Source organism: Cricetulus griseus, chromosome 8 (genome assembly GCF_003668045.3).
Source record: "Cricetulus griseus strain 17A/GY chromosome 8, alternate assembly CriGri-PICRH-1.0, whole genome shotgun sequence".
Lineage (NCBI taxonomy): Eukaryota > Metazoa > Chordata > Mammalia > Rodentia > Cricetidae > Cricetulus > Cricetulus griseus.
Genome location: NC_048601.1, coordinates 2,878,073 through 2,890,787, shown reverse-complemented (window position 1 = coordinate 2,890,787; position 12,715 = coordinate 2,878,073). Strand labels below are relative to the sequence as shown.

General features: G+C 45.1%; 1 protein-coding gene across 3 annotated transcripts in view; it reads left to right on the top strand.

Annotated features, from left to right (window-relative positions):
- The window catches only part of Arntl2 (aryl hydrocarbon receptor nuclear translocator like 2), a 48,783-nt gene extending 43,457 nt beyond the window's left edge, over window positions 1-5,326 (top strand). For all 3 annotated transcript variants that reach the window (XM_027430095.2, XM_027430094.2, XM_027430097.2), the window contains 3 exons: window positions 86-173; window positions 1,673-1,778; window positions 4,917-5,326. In XM_027430095.2, the coding sequence (XP_027285896.1) occupies window positions 86-173; window positions 1,673-1,778; window positions 4,917-5,053 (331 nt within the window). In that variant the 3' untranslated portion in view covers window positions 5,054-5,326. The remainder of the gene's footprint in view (window positions 1-85; window positions 174-1,672; window positions 1,779-4,916) is intronic.
- Window positions 5,327-12,715: the final 7,389 nt, after the last annotated feature.

Below are 12,715 nucleotides of genomic sequence, written 5' to 3'. Positions count from 1 at the left end.
TTGGTCACGTGTGATGCATCCAGAGGAGAAAATTTCCTTCTAAAATCCTGTCAGAGGGATAAATATCTCTTGTCCCCCTTCTCAGGCTGCATGCGTCATCCCCAGAAGATTTAAATCCTTCAGAAACAGAGGGAGATGGCCACAGTGTGAACTGCAGGAACGCCAGTGTGCCCGTGAGTGAAGAAAATGTTCACTGGTCATTACTTCCTTTGAGAAAGAGGCCAGTCTATAAAAATAAATGGACCTTTCTGGGGACTTGGTAGCCTGAAGGGGCAGTACAGGTCAGTAGTCACAGGAGCCATGGTTAGAAGAACACGGAGGGGCTCCAGGTTGTGACTCAAATCTAGTCTTTGTGACGTTGGGTTCAGAATTTGAACTCTGCCTCAGTTTCCTTACTTGTGAGGCAGGTATGGTAATAACAGCCCCTGGGTGAATATGAGAATTAGGTAATGGGATATAACCCAAAACCACTTTTTGAGATGGGGTCCCATGTAGCCCAGGCCTGGGTGACTTCAAAGCTAGCTTAGGCAACTTAGTGAGACCCTGTCTCAAATAAAAAATTTTAAAAATGTAAAATGTAAAGGGATGGATATACAGCTTAGTGGTAGAGCTCATGCCTGGCATATGGAAAGACCTGTTTGATTCCGGTAACTGGGGACGCTGAACCTCATGCTATCTGGAAGTCTGAAATAGATTATAATCCTAGCGTTGTGTAGAGCAAACACCATGAGGGGTCTAGTCAGCTCTGTGCCCTGAGAGTGTGGGAGGAAGACGATGACCGGGGGAGTAGGGGCCCGAAAGTACAAACCTCACATGATGATTGTATGAACGTATAACTGGTCTTGCTGTTTATGTATTCGTTTATTCATACATTTAGTGAATAAAGTGACCCCATAGGAGCGGACATGTAAGTTATTGTAATAAAATCTTCTGGCCTCTGCATGTGCACAGCTGTGCATACATGCAAGTGCACTCGCACACGTGTGCACGTGCACACACACACATACACACACACAATGCACACACGTGCACACATGCACACACATGCACACACAATGCACACACGTGCACACACATACACACATGCACACACAATGCACACATGTGCACACACGTACACACATGCACACAATGCAAACATGTGTACACACATGCACACACATTGCACACATGTGTACACACATACACAATGCACACATACAAGTGCACACACAATGCACACACATTGCACACATGTGTACACACATACCACACGTACACACATGCACACAATGCACACATGTGCACACACATGCACACACATACACACATGCACACACATTTCACACGTGTACACACATGCACAATGCACACATACATGTGCACACACGTGCACACACATGCACACACAATGCACACAATACACACACATGCACACATGTGCACACACACATATACAAAAGGATCTCGACTTTGCAGTAGGTGCCTTGGTTTGGAATCTGGTGGTGACAGGGAACGGCTCTCTCTCGGCTCTTTGAGCTGCAGCTATGGAAATGTGTGGGTATCACAGGCTGTGCATGAGGCAGGTCCTCGGGAACTGTAATGGAGGTTCTGGTGCCGGCCGGCTCTGAAACCACCCAGTGGTTCTCCCTGTGCTCAAGGCTTGCTGACCGGTCCTGTCCTGTCTTTCCAGGTGTCCAGGAAGGAGCACTTTTCACCGAGCCCTGAAACAGGGGAGCTGGAGGCTGCCAGGCACCCCCAGATCACTGAAGCTGCCCATACTCAGGGGTCACTCCTCAGTAAGTTGTCCCTGTCACCGGCCACGATGTAACCTTTCCAAAACCTCTTTCTCCATCACTGAGTTCTTATGTGCAGGAGATTTTCAAAGAAACAAATGGCTGTTTTTGTTTTTGTTTTTGTTTTTTCCGAGACAGGGTTTCTCTGTGTAGCTTTGGAGGCTGTCCTGGCACTCGCACTGGAGACCAGGCTGGCCTTGAACTCACAGAGATGCACCTGCCTCTGCCTCCCGAGTGCTGGGATTAAAGGCGTGAGCCACCAACACCCGGCGCAAATGGTTTTTAAAGTAATATTTTTTTTCCACCAGGCATGGTGACACATGCCTATAATCCCAAAACATGGGAGGTTGGGGCAGAGGATTGCTATGAGTTCAAAACCATCTTGGGCTATATAGTGAGTTGTAGGCCAGCCAGGGCTACATAGAAAGAAAGCCACCCCCCCCCAAAAAAAATCCCCAAGATTTCTCCACTTGGAATCCTAATACAATAATCAGCAGGTATTACTTTTTAAGATTTATTTATTTATTTTTATTTTATGTGTGTTGTTTTGCCTTACGTCCATGTCTGTGCCCCACATGCGTTCAGTACCCTCAGGAAAGGTGTTGTCTCCCCTGCACTGGAGTGACAGGTTGTGAGCTGCCACATGGGTGCTGGGAATCAAACAAGGGCCCTCTGGAAGAGCGGCCAGTGCTCTTCATGGCCGAGTGCTCTCTACAGCTCCAACCAGCTATTCTTCATATGTGCGTCACTCACTGACCCATTGTGAGAGTAGCCATCAGCTGAGCCAGCTTTGGCCTTTGCTGAATACACATAACTTAAATAAAAACTTAAAAGTATTTCCACCTAGGAAAAAGTCCCTTCTCAAGAATTATCAAGAAATTTAAAAAGACTCATGCTAAAATATAAAATAAAATATAAAGGTAGGGGTCACAGAGAGATGGCTCAATGGTTAAGAGCGCTTATTGCTCTCACAGAGAACTCGGGTTCCATTCCCAGCACCTACATGGTGGCTCGTAACCATCTGTATTAACTCCAGTCCCGGGGGATCGAACCCCGCTTCTTTCTGGCTTCCTCAGTCACCAGGCACACACATAGTGCTCATATATACAAACAAAACACTCAGACATATAAAATAAATAAATCTAAAATGCTTTTTTAAATTTATCTTTTATGTATACAGTGTTCTGGCATGTATGCATACATGCCAGAAGAGGGCACCAAACCTCATTACAGATGGTTGTGAGCCACTATGTGGTTGCTGGAAATGAAACTCAGGGCCTCTGGAAGAGCTGCCGGTGCTCTTAACCCCTGAGCCACCTCTCCGGCCCACTAAAATGTTTCTAAAGTGTAACATTTAATCGCTCACTTTAAAGTGTTTATGCAAAGTCTGAATCATGCAAATGCGGTAACCTGGCTTCTCACCTCCTGACTGCACTGCTTCCATCCATCAGGTTCTCCTGACTTTGAAGAGACCCGGAAAACTTGGATTGCTCTCTATTGTATTTTAACCTTTGCTCTCCAGAACTTGGTTGTATCTCGAACTTAAATGTCACCTCCAGCTCCACCCTCACTTCCTTTTTTAATCTCCAACTCCTCACATGAAAACTGTGCTTTGGAATTTGATGCTTTCTCCCCAGCTTCACATTTTAGCATGAAACAAGAACTTTGTTCACAGTACAGATGAATCAAATATCTTCCGGGCCCCTGGGCACACAGCCTCTAACTCCCAACAGCCTGGGAGTCTGTGTCCGTCATCTAGCAGTGTGATTTTCTACTACAAAATGCACAAAACTGGCTCATTTAGAAAAATGTCAGGACAGTGTTGGAGAGATGATGGCTCAGCAGTTAAGAGCACTGGCTATTCTTCCTGAGGACCTGGGTTCAATTCCCAGCACCCACATGGCAGCTCACAACTGTCTGTAACTCCAAGATGTGAAACCCTCACAGAGATACACATGCATGCAAAATACAAATGCAAATGAGATAAAAATAAATTAGTTTTTAGAAAGGAAGAAAGAAAGAAAGAAAGAAAGAAAGAAAGAAAGAAAGAAAGAAAGATGTCAGGGCCCTGGAGAGATGGCTCAGTGGTCAAGAGCACAGACTGCTCTTGCAGAGAGGACCCAAGTTCAATTCCCCGAACCCACATGGCAGCCCCTCTGGTACTGCATGTACACGATGCATAGACATACGCGTGGGCAAAACACCCATGTATATAAAATAAAATAATATAGAAATATATCCAGATTTGCAATTTAAGACATATTTTACCTTCCCAAATTGTACCATGTGACCTCTGTCTGGCTTTATCTTTTTTTATTTTAGGTAGGTGTTCTAATTTCATTCCTGTCACAACAATGAGAAACCTTGACAAGAAATGGCTCAGGGGAGAGGGGTCTATTTTAGCCCACAGTTCCAGGTCAATGGTGCGTCACTGAGGGCAAGTCAAGGCAGGAACTTGAAGCCATTTGTCAAATCCATAATCAAGAACAGAGAGAAATAGTTGCATGCTCAGCTTGCTTCTTCATGCTTACACCATTTAGGGCCCAGTCCATGGGATGATAACACCCTCGGTCAGGGTGGCGACTTTGGCAAAGGTCTTCACAGGCCTTCCCACAGGTCCTCACAGACAGTCCCTCATTGAGACTCTCTTTCCAGGTCCTGGAGTAGCAAGGTGACAATTAAAGCTAAGCGTTACCTCTTGTATCCCAGGTTGGGCTCAAACATCTATGTTGCTAAGGATCACCTTGAACTTCCGGCCCTCCCGCCTCATGCTGGGATAACAGGTGTGCACAGCCACACCTGATTTATACAGTACCAGGCACTGAACCCAGGGTGTCATGTATGCTAGGCAAGCACTTCCCCAGCAGAACCTCAGCCCCTGCCAATGGCTTGCTGTTCTTGACTACAGTTATATTATTTAATGTGTCTGAGAGACTTGCCTACACATATGTCTGTACACATGAGGCCAGAAGAGGTTACCGGATCCCCTGGAACTGGAGTTACAGGTGTTTGTGAGCTACTGTGTGGAGCTCTGTTAGAGCAGCCAGTGCTAAACCGTTTCTCCAGACTCTGCCCACAGTGCTCCCCTGTACTGACTCACGTAGCTGGTGTTATTTTATTTTATTTTATTTTTACTTACAGGTGATGGTGCCCAGCTGGACTTTGATGCGCTGTGTGACAACGAAGACACAGCTGTGGCTGCATTTATGAATTACCTCGAAGCAGAGGCAGGTCTGGGTGACCCTGGGGACTTCAGCGACATCCAGTGGACACTCTAGCGTTTGAACTAACATGAGAGTCGTTTCAGAGTGTCCCATTTACAAAACACTCCGTTCTTCCGCACTGTCTCCATACTTCCTATCTCCTACTGATAGTCTACCGGTTTTTATACAGCCGCACCTTCCTCTCACAGGGCTGTGGGGGAGTAAAATGTTTTCCTCCACGGCTAAACAGTCAAGTTCATCAAACTCTCTTTACTTAGTGAGCTAGCCTGGGGTCAGGCTGTGGTATTTCTACTAAAACCTTCTGACCATAAAATGCTGCCAACCGTATTGTTTGGGCTTTGCTTCTTCTTTTTCTTTGTCTAGTTTTGTTTTTGAGTTTGGGCATTTTAATATATTGACGTTTTCCTTGTCTGTGGCCTAAGAGACTGATAATGTGGGCTGTCACGCTGTGGCATGCGCCCATGCTTGAGCTTTTCCCTAACGGATGAAAGAGCTGGGTGCTTCTGGGGTATGGTGAGTACTTGAACATTTAAAGGGGCAGCACAGCCTGAGGTCAGACTGACGATGAGCTCTGTACATTGAGCCTTTGTAGGACTTGGCAAGACTTGCTAGGATGTTGAGGTTCTTTCGGCTCAAGAAGAACTTTGAGGGAGAGGACTTCTTGAAACACAGAAAAGGCCAAAGTTTTGGCTTTGTTTACGTAAGAGGGTGGACCCTGAGCCCTTGATCTTGGCAATGAGTCTTTGCAAGAGGATGATATAATCACTAAGGATTTTCACTGTAACTAGAACTGCCTTGCTGGTTTCTCCTGTTGAAGCTGGCTTATCAATAGATACGGCCTGGAGGATAAATCAGGCCCAGGCAGATTAAATGCCCTGTGGAAGGTCCCACCTTAAATTCATAGGTTGTTAGTGCTTAATGTAGATAAGCCAGTTTCATTTGTAAAGGCCACAGACTTGCTAGTTCCCTGATGACCACACTGACCTAGGAAACAGCTGTAGCCTGCTAGATAATCAGTGGTTAGTCAGCATTGCCTGCAGCCAAAGAAATGAAACAAATGGTAAATACAGTCATTTGTTATTGTTTTGTTGTATGGATTTACTTGGGGTTTTTGTTTGTTTGTTTATTTTTTGAAACAGGATCTGTGTAGCCCAGGCTGTTCTAAAACGTACTGTGTAGGCCAGGCTGGCCCCCTAGAGATCTACCTGTTGCTGCCTCCCAAGTGTTGGGATTAAAGCCAAACATCACAATTCCCAGATTAAACACAGTCCTTTAAATCAGGAGGCAATGAAAGATCACTTAAAAGCCAACTTTCTTGTAATAATTTAAACTTTAGAAGGCATTTTAAAAGCAGTAATTAACCCATAGATGCTTCTGATGGAGTGTAAGAATTAAGACGATTTAAAATTTTGGCCTAGGAGTGCAGCTCAGTTGGTAGAGAGCTTACCTAGCGTGAACCTGGGCTTGGTTCCTAGCATTGTAAACCAGGTGTGGTGATGCACACCTCTAATCCCAGCACTCAGGAGGCAAAGACGGGAGGATGGGAAGTTCAAGGTCAGACTGGGATCCACAAAACCCCATCTTTAAAAGTAAGTAAAATGAGAATATTGCTTAGATTTCTATCTATCTGCTTTCCTGAAGAATCATACTTTGTTTTGTTCTGTGTGCATGGGTGTTTTGCCTGCATGTATGTGAAACCAATGCTCACAGAGCATCTCTCCAGCCCCAGAGTGGTACTCACGTCCTCACATTTAACTGTCTTTGCTGAACACTGGAACGGACCCTTCCTTGTGCTTTACAGAGTCACTCAGGCTGGAAAGGAACAGGGAACCTCAGATCTAATGCAGGTCCAGACCCACTTTTCTTCCCTGTGGTCCTGCATCTTCCCAGGGAAGCCACTCTGCACCCCTCACCCTAGTGACCTCTTGTGACCTTGTGTGCGGGTCATTCACACTATAGATGATCAAGCAGAACTTTCACCAGGTCTGTGACTGACAAGCGTCGCCAGCTTGCCAGAGTTCCTGGTGTGCAGTTTTGTAGTCACTGGGTGCATAAGGTTGTGTCAGCACGCTGTCCCCTTGAGCTGACACAATGACCTTGTTGTGGGACATTTTGTCAGGTGTATGTTACAAAATGGACCAAGGGTTGAGGGATGAGGTGATTCACTATTGTAACCCCAGTCCTTAGAGACTCAGTCAAGAAGATCTCTGAGAATTCTGGGCCAGCCTAGGCTACACAGTGAGATTTTGAAGTTGCCATGAATTTTATTATGTGATGATAGCCTGGAATTAAATAAAACTTGAGTTGGATATTGACATCATATGGTCAATAAATACATATATTTATTGGGAGAAAAAAAACACCAGGAAATGCAGAAGAAAGAGGGACTGGCAAAATGAGGAGGGAAGGGTTGTTTGTAGTGTCCCACTAAAAAAGTCACGCCTGCAGCCCCAGTATTCATGAAGTTGAGGCAGGAGGGTCACTGTTAGTTTGAGGCTAGTCTGAGTCATATGATGAGGCTGTGCTCTGTTGAAATCAGAATATATAATAAACTGGCATTGAAGTCTGCAGGATCGCTGGGCTCAGCGGTGGGGGTGTTAGCCTCCTGTGTCCCTGGTGTCACGTCAGGGCTGACAGCTAGAACTCTCCAGAAGCTACCAGAAAGAGCTGGGTAGCTATTATATGCCTCTCTCCCTCCTCTGAGGGGCTTTCTTTGGATTAATTCCCACCCCGGGGCCTGAGAGACATTGGTGGCCTCCCTGTCTGGAATGCAGTGGCCCTTTGGCTGTTGAGAGATGTCTGTCAGAGGACTCTTGAGGGTTCTTCTCATGCTGTAGAGAGAACTTCCCAGATGTGCCAGCCAGTGCAAACCTCAGAGACCCTGGCTGGCTGGGGTGCCCTCTGACCTCTGGAGAGCTGTCATCATGCAACGTCTTTACTGAGGATTTGTATGCCACACCCAACACTTTCTAACTTTCTTGTTCTTGTCTATATGTATTTACTATTTTTAAAAGTCTGTGGTAGATAATAAAAAGAGTGAAATTATATTTTATACGGATAACTAGTTTGTGGGTTTTTTTAATTTAATAAACTTTCTCCCCTTGACGACATGAACTAGTTTCTAATGTAGAACCACAGATTAAGAAAAGGGTTGGCATTAAAATCTTGAGCCAAAACCCAGTGGTGGTGAACCACGGCTTTAATCCTTGACCGTTTAGATTACAATTTGATGGTAGATTTCCCACTGGGCCACAGCGTTTCCTTTTGTCTTATCTCTTCTTTCTGGAATGTTTTTAAAAATTGATAATTTTTTGTATGTACTTATTTATGAAACATAAAAACAGTAAGTAGTGGAGTGGTGATTTGAAAGAAAATGACTCTAAGGGAGTGGCACTGTTAGGAGGCGTGGCCTTGTCTGAGTAGGTGTGTCACTGTGGAGGTGGGCTTTGAGGTCTCTCTCTCTCTCTCTCTCTCTCTCTCTCTCTCTCTCTCTCTCTCTCACACACACACACACACACACACACACACACGAAAGCCATGCCCAGTGTTTCAGACCACTTCCTGTTGCCTGCATGTCAAAATAAAGTAAGTAGTTCCAGCTCCAGCCCCATGTCTGCCTGTATGCCACCATGTCACACCATGATGACAATGGACTAAACCTCTGAAAATGTAAGCCACCCAATTAAATGTTTTTCTTTATAAGAGTTGCTGTGGTCATGGTGTCCCTTCACAGCAAAAGAAACCCAACTAAGACAAGTGGCTTTTTCTAACTTCATTTCCTTTTTATATGTGTGTATACATATATGGCCCTCCAGTAAATGAACTACATTGGGTTGCACTTAGGAATGGTTTCAGTTTCAGTGTGTTTAGCGTCCTGCCTGTATTAATTAGGGTTCTTTAGAGTAACAGAACTTGTAGAATGAATCTCCTTACATAGAAAGGGTATTTATTAGAATGATGTTCAGGCTGTGGTCCAGCTAGTCTAACAATGGCTGGCTATGGATGGAAAGTCCACGAATTAAAAGTTGCTCACTCCATGAAGCTTGATGTCTTGGCTGGTCTTCAGTATACATTGGAATCCCAAAGAAGTAGACTCTACTGCCACTGAAGAACGGATTTGCTAGTGAGGGGAGAGCAGGCAGGAAAGAGCAAACGCTTTCTTCTCTGTGTCCCTTATCTAGGCTTCCAGCAGAGGACATGGCCCAAATCTAGATTAAAGGTGTGTCTTCCTACCTCAGAGATCTGGATTAGAAGTAGATTTTCCCTCTTCAGATTAAGCAGAAATCCCTCACAGGTGTGCCCTCCATTTTCAGGTTTTAGTTAATTCCGTACGTAGTTAAGTTGAAAACCAAGAATAGCCATCACACTGCCCAAATACCTAGGATTTATACAAGTCCACTTCCAGCAGGATTGTGCTTGGAATAGCCCATCCAGTGCTACGGTTAATTCTTTTGGTGCTTGGAGTAGCCCGCCCAGTGCTACAGTTAATTCTCTTGAGCTGCTGATATTCTGGGGAGACCTAAATCTAACCCATATTTGATTTTTCTTACTTCAGGCTCAGATCCTAGCCCCACTGAAGATGCATGATGGCATCACCGTTTTACACAAGAGGAAACTGGAACTCAGAGTTGAGCAGCTTAGCAGCGTAACCCAATTCAGGTGCTGGGTTGGAGACCCAGACCCAAGCAGTCTAGACTGCTGAGCTTTTAAACATATATCTGTTTTTATTTTTTAATTATGTGTACATGTGTGTGTGAGTGTGCACACGAGTAGAAATACGTGTGTGCACACATGTATGCACACTTGAGTGCAGTTTCCCGAGGAGGCCAGAAGAGAGCATGAGATCCCCCTGGAACTGCAGTGTAAGCATTTGTGAGCCGCCCACTCTCTTAACCGACGAGCCACCTCTCCAGCTGCCCAGCCGGTTTCTCACGCGTCTGTTATGTTCACTAACTTGATAAGACACCCATGGATCTTTCTAGTTTTCGTCACTCCCTTAACTCCATACACAGTTGTTTTGTTTGTATGAGGTGAGGTCTCACTGTGTAGCCCACGCTGGTCTCACAGTTCTCATTGGTGCTGACACTTTGAGCCTGTGTTGCTCTAATGTTTTCTAATTGTAAAAGACATAAAAATGTACTATCCTACCCATTACAGGTACAGTTCCATTTTGAGCAATAGCCACCCCATTCTGTGGACTCTAGGGCTTCTCGGCACACTCTGAATGAGTTGCTGTCACCAGCAGCCCCCTACTTTGTTCCTATGTGTCTGTACAAAGCCACTGTGAAGTGGATTTTTTTTTCAAGTGGCTAATTTCACTTCCCACACTATCCTCAAGGTTTATTCTTCTTGTACCAGGTGACCAGGTTTTCTTCTTTGAGATTGTGTAATTATGTCGTATGCACCCATTCACCCATTGTGGATAGCTGGATATTTGGGGCTTCTCTGTCTTAGCTACAGTGAATGTGATGAAGGTGGATATGTAGATATCTCTTCATGATGCTAATTTCTGTGTGTGCCTACCTGTCACCCACCTCTATCCATATCCATCTGGCATCCACCAATGCATCTATCTGTTCATCTGTCTATGTATCTATCATCTATGTACCACCTATCGTCTATCTAGTCTATATATGTTATCTATCTCATCTATCTGTCTATCTATGTATCTATCTATTTATCTATCTATGCATCTACCTATCGTCTATCTATCTAGAGAGAGAAAGAGATGCAGTAGGATTCTATTATAAACATTTTTTTTTTTTTTTGGTTTTTCGAGACAGGGTTTCTCTGTGTATCTTTGGAGCCTATCCTGGCACTTGCTCTGGAGACCAGGCTGGCCTTGAACTCGTAGAGATCCATCTGCTTCTGCCTCCCGAGTGCTGGGATTAAAGGCGTGCGCCACCACCGCCCGGCTCTATTATAAACATTTTTGCAGCACCTCCACACAACTTTCCATACAGTTTCACTATTTTATATTATTACCAATAGCACACAAGGTTGCTAGTCCTCCACCGTCGCCAACTCTAGTTACTGGCTTTCCCCACCCGTGTTCATCCTGATGGACCATTGGTAATATTGTGGTTTCAATCTGTGCAAATCTTGTTGTCTTTTGTATATATTCTTTGGAGAAATGTGTGTTCAGGTCCTCTGACCACATTTTGAGTTCATTGTGTTTCTAAATTTTTATTTTTATGTGTATGAGTATTTTCCTGCATGTCTGTGTATTCCATGCATGCAATACCCAATGAAGCCACCTGGGGATCACGGAACTAGACTTACAGATGGTTGTGGGCTGCCTTGAAGGTGCCGGATCAAACCTGATTTCTCAGGAAGAGCAGCCAGTGATCTGAACTGCTGAGCCATCTCTCCAGCCCTCTTTTTATTTTGAATGCTTTGATCTGTGGGAGCACAGGTGTGTGCCGCCAAAGCCTGCTGATCCTTATAATTCTTGATGCCTGTGTTCACACAGCTGTGGTGTGTTCACACATCTTGTAGGCTGGTCCTTTTTAAGAGATTGGAGAAGACAAAACACTAAAAATAACACTAGCAGTGACTGTGACCAAGCAAGGCAGGAAAACAGCTTCAGACTTAGGGTTTTTCAGTCACCTAAGTTCACAGAAATACCAATTAAAAAGTCACTGTGGCCTGTTTTGACCGATTTGTTTTTTTCCCATGTAGCCCAGGATAGCCTTTTCCCATGTAGCCCAGGATAGCCTTTTCCCATGTAGCCCAGGATGGCCTTTTCCCATGTAACTCAGGATGGCCTTTTCCCATGTAGCCCAGGATGGCCTTTTCCCATGTAGCCCAGGATGGCCTTTTCCCAAGTAGCCCAGGATGGCTTTTAGCTCAGTCTGCTACTAAAGATGACCTTGAACTTCTGATCTTCCTGCTTTTCTTTCTGGTGTTGCTGTTACAGGCCTGGTCCATCATGCCAGACTGGCTGTTCCTTATAGCGCATGCTATGTATGTGCTGCTGAAGAACAGAGCCATCGTAAACATAGTTTTTTCATCAAAAAGAACGGTAAAGAGCCGGGTGCTGGTGGCGCACGCCTTTAATCCCAGCACTCGGGAGGCAGAGGCAGGTGGATCTCTGTGAGTTTGAGACCAGCCTGGTTTACAGAACTAGTTCCAGGACAGCCTCCAAAGCCACAGAGAAACCCTGTCTCAAAAAACCAAAAAAAAAAAAAAAAAAAGAACGGTAAAGCCAGGTGTGGATGTGTCTACACTTCAGACACTGTGGCAGGAGAATGGGAAATTTGAAGCCAGCCTGGGCTACAGTGTGACTGTCAGGAGAGAGGGATGTAACATCCACAGTGGTCTCGGGCTGTGCCATCCGTGTCTGATGGGATTGCTTTAGAAGCACACACATCAGGACAGGTTGACAGAGTGCAGGGCCCTGCCGCACTCCCCACAGGATCATCCGTGATAGGTTGGGAACAGCTCATCCGGCTCACCAAGGCTTCTCCTTCTGCATGACTGGGGAGTGGCTGGCTCCTCCAGCCTGCAATCCTCTCATTCGTGGGATGTAGAGACCGGAGGCTCGTCTCCTGGGCTCAGCAAGTAAATAAATAGAAAAAAAAATTAAAAACAACAAAATTCCCCCACAATTTTAGGGTCAGAATAGAGACAGCTTCCCAAATAGAACACACTGAACAAACAGTGGATGACCCTTTTGCCCACGCACCCACGTTGTCTTTGTATTTTCAGACCAAG